Below are 17874 nucleotides of genomic sequence, written 5' to 3'. Positions count from 1 at the left end.
AGTCATAGATTCATCCCCTCGTCGAACTTTCGGTGTACTCTACAAGTATAAAAGTGCACGTCAAGTAGGACATTGATAAGCGCCAAGTAGAAATACGAGAATGAGGCCTGGGCGTCGTTGTAGACCGTAGAGCGTGCCCAGTAACTGCATTAATAATGCACTGAACCAGATCACTTGGCGAGTAGATCTTCAACGCATATAAAACACTTCTCTTGTTGTCTGTATTGAGGCCATCAGCAAGTCATCAGTGCAATATCTCCCAAACTTACCTTTACAACCCATATCACAATGTCCAAAATCACCGTGTTTGGTCTCGGCGCCATGGGCCAAGCCCTAGCCCACCGCTACCTTGACGTCGGCTACACCACGACAGTGTGGAACCGCACGGCGTCAAAGGCATACTCCTCAGGTCTTATTGGAAAGGATGCGAAGCTAGCTCTCACCGTGACGGAGGGTCTCGAAGCCGCAGATCTTATAATCCTCTGCTTGCTCGATAGTGCATCCTTCAAGGATACCCTTGGCCAGGGGATCCGAGCTCTCGCCGGCAAAACAATCGTCAATCTAACCAACGGGACACCTTCTCAAGCTCGGGAGCTTTCGGAGTGGGTTACCTCCCAGGGGGCGGAATATATCCACGGCGGGATCATGGCTGTGCCTGACATGATTGCTTCGGGGTCACCGCATTCAGCCTTGCTGTACAGCGGCGATGCCACCGTCTTCGAGCGCATTGAGACTCACCTTGCACACCTGGGTATAACCAAGTTCCTTGGCCCAGACCCAGGCTCTGCATCGCTGCACGACCTAGCCCTGCTATCCGGCATGTACGGTATTTTTTCGGGCTTCCTGCATGCTACGGCACTTGCTAGGTCTGCGCAGTCGCAGACAGGCATGAGCACTGAAAGCTTCGTCTCGCAGCTCCTGACGCCATGGCTGTCCGCCATGACGCAGTACCTCAGTGCTCTGGCGAAACAAATTGATAGTGGCGATTACACGACGAAGGGATCGAATATAGGGATGCAGGTTACGGCGGTGGAGAACATTGTAACCGCGAGCGAAGATGTCGGTGTGACGGCTGCGTTTATACGCCCGATTCACGAGCTTATCAAGAGGGCGGCGCAGGAGGGGTTTGGTGGTGCTGATGTTTCTGCTATTGTGGAGTTTATGGGGATCGAGAAGTAATCTGCTCAACGTACCATTACGCTACTCTGGTAGCTAAGAATAATTCAGTGCTTGCAGGGAGAGAGAAGCATTATGGAACTGGCGCAGATACTCCACCTGGGGCACGTACGCGTAAGATCTACAACAGAGTGACCCTCAGTAAATGTATACAGGCATTGCAAGTCGAGCTATACGTGAATAATCAGATTTTAACCATCTTGCAATGGTATCCTACAGGGTTCAGCAGATCATCATACAACTGGTCCCATCGTAGCCAAATCATGCATATCGTTCTGTCCAGGGCTAAAGCAACCTTGGAACACATGACATGAGGAGCCCTATCTCCGATGCCCGGCCTGATCTGTCACCACCAACCAGGCCATACCACTAGTTAGCCCAGCAGTATCCACTCACATCCTTCGCTTCAGCTCCCAACACAGCGAGAACATACGCCTCCGCAACATGCGCAGATGCATGAAGGACTTTACCCGTCCATAGCCGCTCGAGAGCATGCTTAAGGCTCGAGTTGTCATTAGCTCTAAAGATTTAATGCTGTCTCAAAAATGCCTTGCCGCGGGCGATGCTCTTGTCCAACCTATCCGTATTACACCCAGTAACAGGGCACAAGGAGGCTAGATGTGCCAGAGCAACCAACGCATACGCGGTCTCCTCGCAGCAGTGCAGTGTACCCCATGTGCCGTCGGCGTTTTGGTCGATATCAGGTATGAGGCGATAGATGGGACTGGGCCCCAGGTATAAAGGCTTAGCAGGAGTGCGAGAGACGTCGCGATGTGAATGATGGCGTAGTATGGGGATATATTCTGTCGCGTCAATGTTAGGTATGGTGTAGCTCTAAGCGCTAAGGGCGTTCTGGGTGGGCAGTGAACTAAGCAGGCTGTACATACCCAGTTTATCCTGGAGCTCTCCATTATTCCTCTCCTCCTTGTTTTCCCACTGCGCACACAAGAACCGAGTAACCTTGTCAATCTGTGCTGCGTAGCGATTTGGTCCTGGAGAGTGAAGTAGCGCAGTCAAGACATTACCGTTGACACTCACGCTTGGGACTTGATTTGGGAGGTCGTCGTTGTCGAAAGTTTGGAAGCAGTTCGCACGCTCTCACCGCTTTATCATGCCGTCTAGGCCAGGACTGGCTTTCTCGCCCGTCAGAGAAAGAACCGTCAGTGCACGGGCAGTGTCGTCTGTATCTGGGAGAAAGGCATGTGCTGGATGAAAGAGAGGACAATCAAATTAGCTATCAGTACGAAAGCTCGGCTGGTTACAACCCTATGATGGAGACGTACTTGCCCCAATGACTCCATCCGAACTGAATAATTGGCGGATTTTCTTGATATTGGCGTTCACTGCCTCCACTCCAAGGTCTTCGACCGTAAACCCTTTCTCGAGGAAAGCTGTCAAGACCTATAAACATGGCGTTAGTCCCGTTCATTGAATGGAGGGATAGTCTACGGCATAGTAGTATAGGGTACGTACCAACAAGGCTCGAATATCTCCAACGAACATATACCCCCAACAGAACCATCTCCATTTCTACTGACGACATGACGTAGATAAGCTTCGCCATCCTTGCTCCAGTTGCCCGAGTGAATGAGATATGCAGCCGTAGACACAGGTAATGCCGTAACGCCTGCCTTTGGTGTCACCACGTGCGATAGCTGACCGAAATCCAATTTGCCAATCCAGGCCTCGAGACAAAATAAGGGGATCTTGCAAGGCCCGTTCTCAGTCTTGTATGCCAGGTCATATCCACACTGGATGCCTCCTCATACTGGCGAGGCAGCTTTTCTTTCGCGGGGAAGGTGAAATGGAGCCCTAGCCCTAACCCTAACTCGGGCTCTTCTTCCTCAAGTAGACAGAGTAGGACAGGGACAATCAGGATAAAGCTGAAGTGCTTGACGTCATTGAGCTTCAGCACTGCCAGCTTCTCGTCCAGGAAGTGCTTCGCTTTTGTGATGCGTCGTAACAAATCGGACCGCATCTCATCGTCGTCGTCAGCGTCGAGTCGGTAATGCCGACATAGTGCTAGCAACGCAGCGACTGAATGAACGATGCTGTCCGGGATGCTCAGAGACTCCGGGTATTGAGCATCTATTCTATCAGGTGTGATTTGGCTGAGAAGATCCCACCCGCCGTCCGTTCGTTGGTGGTCTAGCAGGTATGTGAAACTGTCCGGGAAGAACCACGCAGAGTCCTTGCGAACCATAGCCAGCCACCCCGTGTCGTAGATGGAGACGGTCATTGAGCTGAAGCCATACTCCGATTCGGTCTCTTTTGCAATAGTGCTGACAAGCTTGCACGCTTGTTCAATGACCTGGGCGGAAGGGGCCATCTCGGCGTAGCTAAGGGATCTCGGGTTTGTTCGGCGTCGATCATCTGCAGGTGGGTAATGCGTAAAGCATGGCGTCGTCATCGCCGGTCTGGACTTCAACAAGCTCAGGGCGGTTTGGTGGGATGGCCTGCCGCGATGCGTGGCCAGATCGCGCGCGATCTCGGTACCCTGGCGTATGGATCTGGCTTTGATTTCCTGCACGCGTCATGCAGATCGGTGGCTGACTGAGTCTGACGCCTTGGGCTGTTTGTACGAGTTTGTCGCCTTGGTGGCGTGGCTGATCAGCCCTTGTACTCCGGGTCAGACGGAGTATCCCAAAAATGGAGGTGTATTGCCGACATCCAAAAGTTAGTGGCGTAGCTGAGGTGAGCACCCTGTTCGCTGAAGATTACCGTAAGATAATGTCTTTATCCAGGAAATAGCCTATTTAATCATCTTCCTCCAACGCGAGTAGAGCCAGCCACTTCCGTCTTCTTGATCCCAACCCTATAGGTAATCCATCAACCATTTAGGTACGAAATGCCTGAGGCGACCACAACCCAAACCCTAACCCACGCGGAGTTCCGCGAGAGCATCCGCGGCCAAAAGGCCACGCTCCCAACCTTCTATTCGCTGTTTCCAGAGTGGAGGCCTGTTCTACATCCGGAGTACGAGAAAGTCAGGGACGACATCCTGAATCCCTGGCTAGAACGGTGCGCTGTCGCTACTACACCCTAATCTTGACTGGGACAAGCACTAATGATAAGAGTATAGTTGGGTTCCCAATCCGATAACAGCACGGAAATTCCAGAAGGCCGAGTTTGGCGTTTTCGCAGCCGTTATGTGTGCCAAAACTTCGTTTGAGAAGCTCTGCACGGTTGCTAAGGCATTTGCTTGGGTAGGACGGGACTAACAACCTCTTTCCAAAGTGTAAGCTAACGCGTAATAGTACTTTATCTGGGATGACTGTATGGCCAAGACTTGCATAGTTCCCCATCTAACTGTATGGTATCTTTCCTAACGATATCAAGTATTCGACTGCGGCACCCTCTCAGCCAACACTGAGGCCGCCCTTGCCTACCGCCAAAAGTCAATGCAATACTTCCGCGCTGTCCTTAGCAACTCTGACCGGATGCCCGATCTGTCAGAATTCTCGGAGGAGTTACAGCATGCGTTACATTGCTGGGATGAGGTTGCTGCGCATTTACGGCTGGAGTGCTCACAGGGTTTGTCTCGATGTCTGCACGTCGAGGTTCAAGTTGCTCACTGATGATGTTCTAGACACACTCAGCGTTCTCCTAGAACAGAAGCTCTTCTACGTCTCCAGCGTCGATACAGTCGACATGCTCTTCCGTGGGAATCGGGTTCCCTCGCTAGCGGAGTATTGGGAGCGCAGAGAGCAGACGGCGGGCGTTTACCCCGTCATTGCGACGATACCGTACGTCTGACAGAGCTTGTCGCAGCTAGAGTACTAACTGGAGTCATGCAGGTTTATCTATGGCATTGATACCTCCCGCAATGATATCGATACCGACCTCATGCAGTCACTGTGGAGACATACGTCTTACTCGGTTCATATGTGTGTATCTTTCCTCCTACTCTGTGAGTATAGAATACTAACCGCTGTCTGTTCCAGGATAAATGATATGTTCTCGTTGAGAAAGGAGATTGTACGGCTCTCTCGGTCACTTTTTCTATCTGGTCTCGCTAACCACTCATCTTTCCGGGCATGCATAGGCCGATAACCAGATCGAGAATATGGTCCCCGTAATTATGCTGAATGAGGGTATCGACTGCAAAGAGGCTATGCGCCGATCCCATGACTATGTTCGTGAGGCCGCGCAGGGGTTCCGGAACATTGAAGGTCGTCTCCGTGCCCAATCTCAATCGCTTGATTTGCCTCCACGTACGACGCTGGGCATTCAAAAGGCGTTTATTGAGGGCTGTAAGAATGTGGTTATGGGACTTACGCATTGGAGGTATGTCTCATCTTTCTTGAATCTGCTTTTCCTCCCAGGGTTATTATACTGAATACACGGCCTAGTTACTCCGGACAACGATACTTCAGGCACTCTGAGATAAATGAGCGGAATGAGGTAGAGTTTCATATCTAAAAGATGGAAGGGAGTCCTGTCACACGTCTACGGTGCCAGAACAAGGTCGTTGTCACTTTATATACATACCTACATATAAACTAGACATAAATCACATCATGGTTTTTCATAGGTCCGAAGAAAATACTGTAGCCGTAAGCTCGTTATTGTCATGCTAGTAACGTAGTAGATAGACTGGGATCTATCTCTAATCAAAGAAAATGCGGTATGTGCATGTATATAAGCCCAGATGAGCTGACAGCGCACCCATGAATGCTAGAAGATTCTTTTCACTCGATATCTAAGACAACATCTGTCTAGTAGCATTTCAGCTCCTGTCTTTCATCTAGTACCTACCCAGCCCCCCTTTTTCAATGCTTAATCAACCACCACTCACACCCTCTCCGTAAGCACAACCTTCTGCCCCAAATCCGGCACATAATTACAATCATCCTCAACGCCCTTCGGCCCCTCCTTCTGATCTCCCGGAAACTTCACATCAAACTTAATAACCAGACTCGCCACAATGATCTTCGCCATGGCGCTCGCAAAGTGCCGGCCTGGACACGTCAGCCTCCCAGCACCCCAGTTCCCATTACCCGCTTCAATGCCGTGGAAGACGCTCTCCGGGGTAACGGGTTTCCCGTCTTTCCCAAGGAACCGGCGGGGGTTGAATTCGCTTGCGTGCGGGTAGAATTCGTCGTCCAGAGCCATTGCTTCGCCGGCCACGGAGAGGTATGTTCCCGTTGGGATGTGTGTTCCGTCACTCAGTGTAATCGGGCCCGTCGAGACGCGCGTTACGGCTAACCCCTCGGGTGCAAAGAGGCGGAGGGATTCCTTGAGGAAGGCGTCGAGGAGGTGTAGTTTTTTCGTTGCGGATAGTGTCCACTGGCCTCCTTCGGAGGCGAGGGCGTCGAGTGCTTCAGTGCGGATGGGCTCGATGTATTCTGGGTGCGAGCACAGGTCGTAGATTGCTTGGGTAAGGGCGTGGGTTGACGTATTCAACTACACCACAACCAACGTTAGCACCTCCCCCTCTATGCACTAGGATAGAAGGGTAGACTGGATGGAAGGAAAACATACAGCCCCCGTAATAATCCCCACAATCTGCATCGCAATCTTCCTCTCGCTCTCGCCATACTCCGCCAGAAACTTCAACACATCGACATCCTGATTAGCTGGCTCGCGGCGTTTCCGCACCGGCTCCTTAAGAAAATTCTCCGCCTTGGTAATTATACTCTCGAGCTGGTTATTCCGGACTAATAATGGTTTCACGAACGGCCGCAAAACACGAGGCCAGTGCCACAATGCGTTCCGGATCCGCCATGCTTCGGGGAAATACTCCATGACGATCTCGTTCCAGCCGCCGATGTGCGTGAGGTCTTCGCCGATGAGCACGGCGGAGGTTATGCTGGACACGGTGGCGTAGCAGAATTGGTAGACGTTTATTTGGTCTGCACTTTGCGTTAGAAGAGGGTAGAGGGGTGGTGAAGGGGATAGGGGGGGTCTGGCATACTGGCATCAAGTCCAATCTGGCTAAATAGGAACTCGCTGACACGTCTGTACTCGCGTGCCATCATGGGGACGAGCTTATCTAGATCAAATTCATCAGTCCTTCCCTCCTAACCAGTAACTCCTCTTCCGGAATATGGTATGGCATTGTAGGCTGCGTACTCAAATTCTTCGTCACCGGCCCCCGGACGGCATCAATATGCTGCGCCCCATGCATGGCCATTTCCGCCCCAATATGCTCCCCGACCAGGTTATCCACAATAACCTGCGCATGGCTGATTTTGGTTTCCGGGAGCATGCGGATCTCAGGGAGGTACTTGGGGTCGATGACGAGCTGTTCCTTGTTGGCGGTCTGCACGACGAAATTGTTTCCTTTATGTTGCTTGTAGGCATCGCGTATGATTTTTCGGCCGTTCGTTCGGAATTCTGCGGAGGCGGACTTGCGGTTCCATCCGAATAGGCCGGGAGAGGAACCGACGCGGATCCAGGGCTTGCCTTTGGTGTGAGAGAATAGGCTGCGTGCGGCTGCGAGGAGGGTTAGGGCGAGCAGAGCCCATGTTGTCGGGCTGAGCGTGGTGATGGCGGACTCCATGGCGGGCGAGGGCCAGAATCCTTGCAGAAAATTTGATGCAGAGGCGACGGGGACGTCCAATGGATGCCTTGTGTTTTTAAGCAGAGTGTTTTGGGGCGAAGGCGTAGATAGATGGGTTAGTTAGGGCTTGTTTGACCCCGTGGCACCACCGCGCTAGGGCTGCTCAGCCTCAAGGGCCGAGCTGGGAGTGGTGCCACCCCGCAATCAGCAATGTGATTCTGATCGATTCTGATTCACACCTTGATGTTATCTCTGTCAGTGATTTTTTCAGCTTCTGGATGAAGATATGAAGGCGCACAGTTTACGGCATGGATCCATAGTTAGTATCCTTGATCTTCTGTCTCATTCTCAGCGGTAAAGCGGAATAAATATCTGCGAAGTATTATAGCATTTAACACAGAACACCAGGATTCAGAGTAATGCTACCAGATAGTCAAATACAAGAACTTTAGAATATTTACATAAAGCATACAACTACTCAGCCATCTCTATGAGCAACAGTTATAGAGACAAATGAGACGACAAGAATGTTAGATGAAGAGGTTCGAGTCACGTGGGACCAGTAGCCCTACCTCTATAGACCGCAGCGTATACCATCCCAAAATAACGCCCGAATAATTGAGGAACTCTGTATTGGAAGCACAAACCGTGTCTTTGGGTACGTTATACTATGACACTGAGCGCTAAAGCCAGTGCGAATGGTACAGGTATGTATTAATGACCGGGTCTTCCAAGGTTCTACTCACCCGGCAGGTCAATGAACACGGGGACTAATTTCATAAAAAGAAGATCCCATAACTCCATTACCCATATATGCTATCCCAGACTAGAATGATCAATACAACCCCCCGAAATCACGAACTCTTCCCCAAAAACTTCTCCCTCAACCTCTGAATGGCCAAACCCCCCAGATCCGCAAGCGTATTCCCGCCACTCGTCAACTCCAACACCGTAACATCCACACCAAGCGCCTGCTTCCACCAATTCCTAATCTCAATGGCCACCAGGGAATCTGCGCCCATAGCACTGAGCGTTTGAGCAGTATCAATCTCCACATCCTCCTTCATCAGGAACGCGTAGATGCGGCGCGCGATTTCGGTCGCCATGAATATTGAGGAGGAGGGGTCGGAGAGTTTTTCGGGTTCAGACTGTAAAGAGGTGAGGAAAGACCGCAGGGAGCCTTCGTTTCCGGACTCGGATGTCTCGGCGGAGGCCGTTTGGTTGTTGCGGAAGATGGAGAGGCGAGGGTCGCGGCGGCCGGCCATTGTCGTTTGTGGATCTGAGAGGGGGCGGGTTGGTTCGTTGTAGAGGATTATTTGGGAGGGTGCGGTGTAGATCTTGCTTGTTGTGCTGGGTTCCGGCGTAATGAATTTCGCATGTGAGCGCTCAAGAACAAGATGCAGCCCGTGCAGGAAATCAGCTTCGCTCATGAAGCGCGAGAGATTCCGCTCTAACCGCTCCGCAACGTCGTTGTTGGATGCAACGTAGCCGACGTCTCCGACAGCTGCGATATCCAGAACAGACGCGGGCAGACCCTGTTTGTGTCGGAACCGTGTAAACGAGTCGAGGAAGGAGTTGGCGGCCGCGTAGTTTGCTTGTCCATATGCGCCCAGCGTACCAGCAACAGAGCCGAACATGACGAAGAAGTCCAGTTCCTTTGGAGCGAGGTCGTGCAGGTTCAGTGTTCCGGCGACCTTGGGGTTGATCGCGGCGGTCCAGGACTCGTGGTCCATGTTGACGAAGCCCGCGTCGCGGAGGACCATGGCAAGTTGGAGAACGCCCTTGATAGGGCGGGTAGATGTTCCCTGCACGGTTTCAATGACGCTGCGCACGAAGGAGGCGTCTGCGACGTCGCCGGGTAAGCATTGCAGCAGGCAGCCTCGTTCAGCTAACTCGTTGATGAACGCCTGGTGTTCTGGGCGGGTTCCGGCGGTTGGGGACATCACGGCGATGTGCCGCGCGCCGTGGCTGACCATCCAGGAGATGACAGAGCGGCCGAGACCGCCCATGCCGCCGGAGAGGAGGTAGGCGGCTTCAGATTTGAAGGTTGGCTTAGGGGTGGGCATGGTCAGTCCGAGGGTATCTTCCGACGGAGAAGGCATGCGGACGACGATACGGCCGCGATGAACACCCTTCTGCATATAGCGGAACGCATCCTGGATCTTGTCGGCCTCGAACACCGTCGTCGGACGGAGAGGGAAGATCTTCTCTTCACGTAGAAGCTCGATCATCAGATTCATCAGCGGGACAAGCTTCGCCTTGCTGTGGATTGACAGAGGTGAAAGATCAATACCGAAGAACGCCCTGTTGTCAGTGAACGGACGCATAGCGAGCCGGCCACGGCCGAGGAAGTCTCGCTTTCCGAGGTCAACCATGCATCCCTCCGTCGCGACACATCTCCACGAGGCGTGTAGAAGTTCTCCGGAAAGCGAGTTGAGCACGACGTCCACGCCGACGCCGTTAGTCGCGCACATGATATCAGCCACGAAACTGTCGTTGCGCGAGTGGAAGATGCGCTCGCGCGGTACACCCAGCTCTTCAGTCAGGAACCTGACCTTCTCTCCAGATCCAACGGTAACGTAGATCTCGGCGCCGACCCAGCGCGCGATGTGGATGGCTGCGATACCGACACCACCGGCTGCACTGTGGATGAGGACTGTCTGGCCGCGCTTGAGGTGTGCTTTTTCCAGCAATGACCACATCACCGTCAAGTAGGGTACGGTTAAGCCGGCGGCATCCTCGTCGCTCAGGTTCTCCGGGACCTTCGCAACAAGCGCTCCGGGAATCTGGATCTCGGTCGCAAAGGCACCAGTGGGGACATCCATGAAGGCGACGCGGTCGCCAACGGCAACATGGCTGACGTTCGCTCCGACCGCGGTTACAATAGCCGTACCCTCACCACCGAGACCATGGTATCCGTCTGCGTCGGTGCTGCCCTCAGGATCCATAATCGCCATAGCTTCCGCAATATCATGGAAGTTCATACCCACGAAGCGGGGATTGATCTGCACAGAGTCCGCCGGCATAGACGAAGGGAAACGGTGTCCAATCCACGACATGGACTGCAGCAGCCCGGGCTGCCCGAGAGCCAAATGCTTCCCGTCAATCGGAGGCGCGGCGGCGTTGAGAGCATCGTCAACAGCGAGGTGGTGGAATCGGCTGACGACGACCTGACCGTTCTGCACAACGTATTCGGACTCGATGTCGAGACTGTCGTCGGCGTCTGTGGCGGTCCTCTGTGCGCGCTGGACTTGACCGAGGATCGCGACGATGGTTTGGCTCGTATTGGTTAGGCTGTCCAGCTCGACGGTGACAAAGTCAATGGCCATTTCGGACCTGATGCACCGCGCTAGTCCTAGCATTTTGCCCTGGTGGGGATCTGTGCAGTCCATCTGTGCAGAACGCATCAACCAGACAACAGCCTGGCCGGAGATTTCTTCAGCGAAGTTAATGAAGGCGGCCAGGTTGTCGGCGTCGATATCGGTCAGCATGGGCGTGTCGATGTCGACATCCATAAGCGATACAACAGGCTGGTCGGCAGGTAGGGTATCCCCAGATCCCCAGGTGAGCTCATCGACAGTGTATCCAGAGCTCTGCAGCGCGGCCTTAACTTGCTGTCCGAACTGACCCAGGGCCTCGGTTGGCTTGAGCAAAGTAACGCGCATGTCATCACCAAGCTCAGTCTCAGGGCTCGCAGCGCGGGCAACGATGTTGCTAATGAGGAAGAGATCCGGGTGGTAGTTGTCGCGGACAGCGTGCTGGATGCCCTGGAAGCCGCTCTGGCGCAGTTTGACGTCCCATTCTGGCTCGGTGAGGAGAGGACGTTCGATGCGGCCGTCTTCGACGCCGACCCACCATCCTTCGAAGAGGCCGAAGACGACGTCGGCTCGGCGGGTTTCTATATATCTTAGAAAAGGAAACAAAACATAGCATGATAAAGGGGCTGGGACATACCAGTAGTAATCTCCTGCAGGTAAAGCTGCCCATCAGGCTTCAGCAGAGACCGACAGCGGGACAGCGTGTCGTGGAGGTTAGGTGTTGCATGGAGAACCTGCTCTAGTCAGTCACATATCCCACAAACCATCACTATCATCAAGCCGTAAAACTTACGTTAGAAGCCAGCACCAAATCATAACTCCCGCCCTCAAACCCCTGCTCCAGGGGATCAAGCGTAATATCACAAACCGCATACTTGAGGTTCTGATACTCCGCAAAGCGCTCCTTCGTCTGGTTGACAAATCCCGCAGAGACATCCGTAATCATGTACTCCCCGTACAAGCGTTCACCCTCCTCAGAGTGCAGAGCGTCTAGCACAACAGCCGTCAAGCTTCCAGTTCCGGCGCCGATCTCGAGAACGCGCAGCTGAGGCTTGTTCAGACCCAGCACGCGGAAGAAGTCGCGTGTGTCGGACCATCTGTTGTACTCGTCGTAGATGCCTTGGAGCAAGCCGTCAGCGAGGAGGAGGTCTAGGTAGGATTGGCTTCCTTCGAGGACGGGCTTGACGTTTGTTGCGGCGCGGCAGAGGGCGGAGATGGAGACTTCGCTGGGTCCGCCTTTGCCTTGTTGCACGAGTTCAGCGAGTTTAGCGAGGCGGGCATCGCGGCTGGATGCTAGTTTCTTCAGATCCTGTGCACCTGGAGTCTTGGAGAGTCCTTGATCAATTAGCTGCAGCTGCTTGCGGACTCCGTCCAGGTAGTTCTTAAAGAAGGGTTTCGCGAGAGAAGCCTCGGGAATTGATGACGCCGTCTCATCGATCTCCATCGCACACAGTAGACAAACTTGTTCGGCCAGCGCAACGCTGTCAGTCATCTCACCCGTAGGACGAATAAGGGTATCCAGCGGCGCAAGGTCAATCGCCGGATGCCACTGCACCGACCACGCATTCGTTCTAGGAGGCTCCTGCCTAAACGATCCGCCCATACGACTAGCATGGAAACCGTTCAGCACGAAAGCGACCTGGTCGTCAGCCGTCAAACCGTACGAGTCACCCTCAGCCTGAACAACAGACTCCTTAGCTGTCGTGCGAACACGCAGCGGGGACTGCCTGCCGCTATCACTGACGTAGAACTGCTCGATAAAGGTAGGCAGGAACATGTGGTCGAGGCGGCGGTACTCGCCGTTCGTGGCGGCGATGGACCAGGACTGCAGTACGATGTCGAGGGTCGACGGGTGGAGGGCATACTCTTCGCCCTCGATCTGGATATCGGGGATTACGGCGGATGCGAGCAGGTCGACGGGGTTGGCGGTGATGTCCTGCAGGCCCACGAATCGGTCGCTGTAGTTGAGCCCTGCGCGGGAGAGCGTCTGGTACCAGCGCTTCGAGTCAACGGTGCGTGCGAGGGGGGAAACGTCGGGGTTTGCGGGGGTGGAAACGGCACAGCCCTCGGTGACGAGACCCCAGCAGTGCTTTGTCCATGTGCCCTTGTTCTCTGAGGAGATGGCGAATTCCCACCATTTGCTGTTGTCAGCAGCTGTGAGGGCGTGCTTGCGGAGCGTCGTCACGACTTCGAGACTCTTGTCCTCTTCTAGGATCATAGCCGACGCAATGTGCACGTTCTGCACGGTGTACGCTGCGGAGCCAGTGAGCTGACCAATGGCCGTTCCGGCAATGGCAATATATCCAGCAGCCGGAAAGATAATGTCCTTCTCCACGCAGTGGCCAGACAGCCACGGGACATCACGCACACGGATCAGGTTCCGCCACGAGGGCTCAACGTCGGTGCTCTCCAGAATTCGCTGGCCTAGAATCTCATGTCTGGCGTGCTCGCGGAACCTCCAGCCTGCCATAACGCGGGTCTCGGACCAGTAGGGGTTGGCATAGTTCCAGGCGTACGTGGGCAGGTCAGGGAGCGTGTAGGCGTGTTCGGAGGCGGGAGGTGTAGGAGTGATACCGAAGGTAAACAGTGTACCGATGGCAGATAGGAAGACGCGCGCAGCATCCTGGCCACGTTCTGCGAGCGAGGCGTAGGGCGTCTGCGTACTGCCGGTCTCCTTGTAGATCTGGCGCAGGGGGCCGGCCAAAGCGGAGTGAGGGCCAATCTCGAGATGAGCCGTGTCCTTCATGTCCGAGAGCATCTGGGAGACGGCGGTGCGGAAGAGAACTGGGTTCTCGATGTTGAGCTGCCAGTACTCTGCGCCCAGAGCTTTGCTCTCGCGCACCTGGCGGCCGTAGACAGTGGAGTAGAACGGCAACGTCGGGGTCTTGGGGGAGAGGTACGGCGCAACGAGGGACTTGTACAGACCGCCGATTGTCTTGATGTGGTGGGAGTGGTACGCAACAGGGACACGGAGCCGGCGGACAAACACATTGGGATCCGCCTGCTTCAGACTCTTCATCGTCTCCTCTACAGCGGCGAGGTCGCCAGAAATCGTGGCACTAGCGTTGCTGTTCTCGCACGCAAGCACGACCCCAGGTTTAAGATGTTTCTCAACATCATCACGTCCCAAACCCACAGCGGCCATAGCACCAGGGATCTCACAGCGCGCACAGGCATAGCCACGGTAGTACGCAGCAATGATAGCCTCCTTCCGACTCAGCACGCCAGCAGCGTACGCGGACGCAACCTCTCCACTGGAGTGGCCGACCACAGCAGCGGGCTTGATGTTCCAGGCTGCGAGGGCGTCGACATATGCCACCTGAATAGCAGCGCAAATCGGCTGCGAGATATCGGTCGCGCTGAACAAATCCTTTTCCGATGGGTCGGCTGTCAACAGTCCCTCCAGGGACCAGCTAGGTGGGTGCTCGATCGACCGGAGCACCTTGTCCATCTCCTCGATGCTGGCGGCGAATTCGGCGTTCTCTTTTAGCATCTCGCGGCCCATACCGACCCACTGTGCACCCTGGCCGGTGAAGATGAAAGCGACCTGACGAATATCTTTGGATTCAGCTGGGGTGATGGGCTCGCCGATTGTCACCCCATCTGCGATAACGTAACTGCCCAGCTTCAATCGCTCTCTCCGTGTGGCGAGCGTGTAGACCATAGCCTCGAGGTTGGCGGGGTTCTTCTCCAGGTACTCCCCGTACTTGGACGCCAACTCTGTAATAGCAGGCGCACTGTTACCCGACAGGAGAAGCAGTGACTTGTGCGTCGGTAGACGATCCGCAATGGCATGTCGAAGTGGCTGCGCAGGGACACCCATGGAGTTCGCGGAGTCCAAAACAACATGGACATTCGACCCTCCCAGACCAAACGAGTTCATACTAATGCGCTCGCGGGCACCCTCAGGCCACTGCGTCGGCTCGACGGGAACAACAAGGTTTCGATCCCAGGGAACTACCACACAAAATTAGTCATATCTCACACCAAAAAATATCGCAAGTGGTGGCTCACTCTTCGGATTCGGCGTATTGAACTTGATATTTGGCAAGACGGTCTTATTCTCCAGCGCCATCACCGCCTTGATAATACTGCTGAGCGCAGACGCACCCTCTCCATGTCCCAGATTCGGCTTGACGGAACCAATATACACACGCTCATCGCCGCCGAAGCAGCTCGCGATCGCGGACGTCTCGAGCGGGTCTCCGACGACGGTTCCCGTACCGTGCAGCTCAACGACTTTCGTCTCGTTCATCGATAACCCAGCAGACGCATACGCGTGTCGAATCAGCTTTTCCTGCGACTTTGGGTTCGGCGTGCCGAATGTGCGCGTCCCGTCGCCTCCATCAGCGTTGCTCTCGCAGGCGCGGATGACCGCACGGATAGGGTTTCCGTCGCGAACGGCGTCGTCGAGACGCTTGAGGTAGAGTGCGCAAACGGACTCGCCGCGCGCGAAGCCATTGGCGGCTGCGTCGAAAGTCTTGCAGTTTCCGTCAGGCGCGAGGAGGCCGAGCTGGGACATAGAGATGCTGGTTCGGGGCGTGATGATAACGTTCGCGCCCGCTACGATGGCGGAGGGGCAGGAGCCTGAGCGGATGGCTAGGACGGCTTGGTGGAGGGCTTCTGCGGTCGCGGAGCAGGCGGTTTTAGTAACGACGCTGGGACCCACAAGGTCATATTCAAAGGCGAGGCGGTTGGCAAGCGAGAAATCGGATTTGCCGAGCATCAGGTACGGCTGGTGGTTGAGCAGGTCGATGTTCTGCACGTCCTGCCAGTCTTCTGTGAAGTCACCGACGAAGGTGCCGATGTTGCTGCCGCGGAAACCCGGCTCGCCGGCGCTTTCAAACGCCTCGCGGGTGACTTCTAGGAGGAGGCGTTGACTGGGGTCTAGGGTTGTGAGTTCGGTGTTGGACATGCCGAACATGGTGGCGTCAAACTGGGCGAGGTCGACGTCGAGGTAGTAGCCGTATTTTGTTTTGATGGTGCCGGGCTTGCCGGAGGGGTCGTAGTAGGCATCGACGTTGTAGCGATCGGATGGGACAATGTTCCGGGCGTCGCCCTTGTTGAGGAGGAAGTTGAAGAGGTCGGAGGGGCTTCGGATTCCGCTGGGCAGTCGGACGCCCATGCCGCAGATGGCGATTGGTGTGCTGTTCATCTCGGGGGTTGTGGTGGTGGATGTAATGTCGCTGGCCATGCCGAGGTCGGCTGGTGCTGCCGCATGGGGAGTTGTCTCGGTAGTAGGCTGAGAGTGGCCGTTGAGGATGTCAATGTCAATGCTGGGCGACATGTTGAATGCAAGGAGTGAAGGAGATGAAAATGAGGTATCGAGATGCAACGGCTGGGCTGGGCTGAATTAGGGCTCGTTTTCCCCTGGAATGACGATCGTATGTATATGATCCTGCAGCAGAGATAGGGCTGAGTTTCAGAAGCCAGAGACTGGAGATGATACCACTGCGGCTGTGTGAGTGATCCTTCAACATGATGCCACCTGGAGAGTCTGGTGGAGTCGCGCGCCTAGATAGGGACCTGGACTTCAGCCGTGCTTGGGGGCCGAACGCTGCAGGGGCACTCAGCCGGTCAACTATCCAAAATCATCGAGTGCGAGGGAGAGAACCTGAGCTGGTCAACACCATACACAACAATCAAAGATGGGAAAATTCAGCGATTTCAACCGTCGCGACATCGTCTACACAACCGTCGCCGCCCACCCAATCGAAGTCTCGATCTTCACCCCCAAGACAGCAACAAATGCCCCTGCAGACGAACCCCAATCCGCCCCCGTGCTCGTCTACTGGCACGGTGGCGGCTTCATCGTCGGCGACCGATTGTACAAAGGCTGGTGGCCAGACTGGCTGCTGGAGTTCGCGCTCTCACAAAATGCTCTAATCATCGCACCAGATTACCGGCTGCTGCCGGAAGCCACAGGCGCCGATATCCTCGACGACATGGACGCATTCTGGGCCTGGTTTCTGCAGACGTTACCGGGGATCGCAGAGTCAGAAAACTGGACGACGCGCCCTGATCTCGACCGTATCATATGCGCCGGACACAGTGCAGGCGGGTCAATCGCGCTCTACTCAGCGCTTCAGAGACCAGATGCTGGCATCAAAGCCGTTGTTACGCTGTATGCGCCACTATACTACAATGTACCCGAGTTGAAGATGGCGCGGCCGCGTCCAATTCTAGGGACCATGCCGCCACCGCCGCGACAGGCAGAGGCGCAGATCCGGGCGTATGTGCAGAAGACCAGGGGGACGGTACGAACACGTGGAGATGTACTGGAAATGTGGGGGTTGGTCGCGTGTATTCTGCAGCAGGGACGACTTCCGCGCATGATGGCGCAGAGGCCGGATCCGCGGCTGGATGCGCTCAAGGTTATTGAGAAGGGGACCTATTGCCCGCCGATCTGGGTAATTCATGGGGAGAATGACTCGGTGGTAAGAATATACTCCCGGCTTTCTGCAAAATGGCTACTAAAAGTTGTATTTTGTATAGGTTCCCATGTCGTGCTCAACCGAGTTCGTGAAGCGGTTGCCGCCGGAGGTGCCTCGGATTCTGTCGGTGCGACCGGGCGAACACAACTTCGACGCCTCATTGACGATGCAAGAGCCTTGGCTGGCAGAGGGATGTGGCTTTCTGCGCGAGCTCTGGGGTGGAAAGGAGATTTGGGGGCCGGTTGAACCTGTGGAGATGGCACCACGGCCGGTGGTGCCACTGCTGGCTCAGCCCCAGGGGGTCGAGGCGCGCCTGTAGTTAGTGGCTGTTGGGGCCGTTTCTCTACCATCTATACTTAGGGTTAGCGATAATCGGAGGGCAGAGTTACTTAGCAGGTAGTCTCTTAGAACATATACCAAACCAAATATACTTGCGTCGTCT

At 54.8% G+C, this 17874-nt stretch overlaps 6 protein-coding genes across 6 annotated transcripts; 3 read left to right on the top strand and 3 right to left on the bottom strand.

Moving 5' to 3' along the window:
• Positions 1 to 288: 288 nt before the first annotated feature.
• BDW74DRAFT_177215 (NAD(P)-dependent oxidoreductase) lies at positions 289 to 1179 on the top strand (the record flags this gene model as incomplete). Its single annotated transcript, XM_073728820.1, has 1 exon — positions 289 to 1179. One exon carries the CDS (start codon positions 289 to 291, stop codon positions 1177 to 1179), a length of 891 nt encoding a protein of 296 aa, XP_073584920.1.
• Positions 1180 to 1704: 525 nt separating this feature from the next.
• BDW74DRAFT_177214 (uncharacterized protein) lies at positions 1705 to 3505 on the bottom strand (the record flags this gene model as incomplete). Its single annotated transcript, XM_073728819.1, has 4 exons — positions 1705 to 1979; positions 2064 to 2168; positions 2460 to 2577; positions 2927 to 3505. 4 exons carry the CDS (start codon positions 3503 to 3505, stop codon positions 1705 to 1707), a joined length of 1077 nt encoding a protein of 358 aa, XP_073584919.1.
• Positions 3506 to 4024: 519 nt separating this feature from the next.
• On the top strand, positions 4025 to 5598 carry BDW74DRAFT_177213 (terpene synthase family protein; the record flags this gene model as incomplete). Its single annotated transcript, XM_073728818.1, has 9 exons — positions 4025 to 4197; positions 4259 to 4382; positions 4434 to 4452; positions 4516 to 4710; positions 4766 to 4922; positions 4974 to 5063; positions 5121 to 5154; positions 5222 to 5463; positions 5529 to 5598. The coding sequence occupies 9 exons, from the start codon at positions 4025 to 4027 to the stop codon at positions 5596 to 5598; spliced, it is 1104 nt and encodes a 367-aa protein (XP_073584918.1).
• Positions 5599 to 5881: 283 nt separating this feature from the next.
• On the bottom strand, positions 5882 to 7156 carry BDW74DRAFT_151470 (cytochrome P450; the record flags this gene model as incomplete). Its single annotated transcript, XM_073724188.1, has 3 exons — positions 5882 to 6582; positions 6661 to 7031; positions 7094 to 7156. Coding segments are annotated over 3 exons (1046 nt in total), but the record flags the coding sequence as incomplete, so codon positions are not given.
• Positions 7157 to 8242: 1086 nt separating this feature from the next.
• Positions 8243 to 16465, bottom strand: BDW74DRAFT_139610 (type I polyketide synthase). Its single transcript, XM_073722493.1, has 4 exons — positions 15013 to 16465; positions 11792 to 14955; positions 11636 to 11732; positions 8243 to 11579 (listed from the first exon to the last, which is right to left on the bottom strand). Exons 1-4 carry the CDS (start codon positions 16283 to 16285, stop codon positions 8536 to 8538), a joined length of 7578 nt encoding a protein of 2525 aa, XP_073584916.1. The 5' UTR covers positions 16286 to 16465; the 3' UTR covers positions 8243 to 8535.
• Positions 16466 to 16646: 181 nt separating this feature from the next.
• Positions 16647 to 17751, top strand: BDW74DRAFT_177210 (Alpha/Beta hydrolase protein; the record flags this gene model as incomplete). The annotated part of the gene is made up of 2 exons (XM_073728817.1): positions 16647 to 17435; positions 17494 to 17751. The coding sequence occupies 2 exons, from the start codon at positions 16647 to 16649 to the stop codon at positions 17749 to 17751; spliced, it is 1047 nt and encodes a 348-aa protein (XP_073584915.1).
• Positions 17752 to 17874: the final 123 nt, after the last annotated feature.

This window comes from Aspergillus multicolor (assembly GCF_047715735.1).
Source record: "Aspergillus multicolor strain CBS 133.54 unplaced genomic scaffold BDW74scaffold_9, whole genome shotgun sequence".
Classification (NCBI taxonomy): domain Eukaryota; kingdom Fungi; phylum Ascomycota; class Eurotiomycetes; order Eurotiales; family Aspergillaceae; genus Aspergillus; species Aspergillus multicolor.
Note: the sequence above shows the minus strand (reverse complement) of the source record. Positions and strands in the feature narration are given on the sequence as shown.

Bases quoted from the DNA above. Each gene is read 5' to 3' on its own strand.
- BDW74DRAFT_139610 (XM_073722493.1), bottom strand. From the start codon at position 16,285: ATGTCGCCCAGCATTGACATTGACATCCTCAACGGCCACTCTCAGCCT. The intron at 14,956-15,012 runs GTGAGCCACCAC...TTTGTGTGGTAG, and splicing joins CAATACGCCGAATCCGAAGA to TTCCCTGGGATCGAAACCTT. The intron at 11,580-11,635 runs GTATGTCCCAGC...TAAGATATATAG, and splicing joins CCTGCAGGAGATTACTACTG to AAACCCGCCGAGCCGACGTC.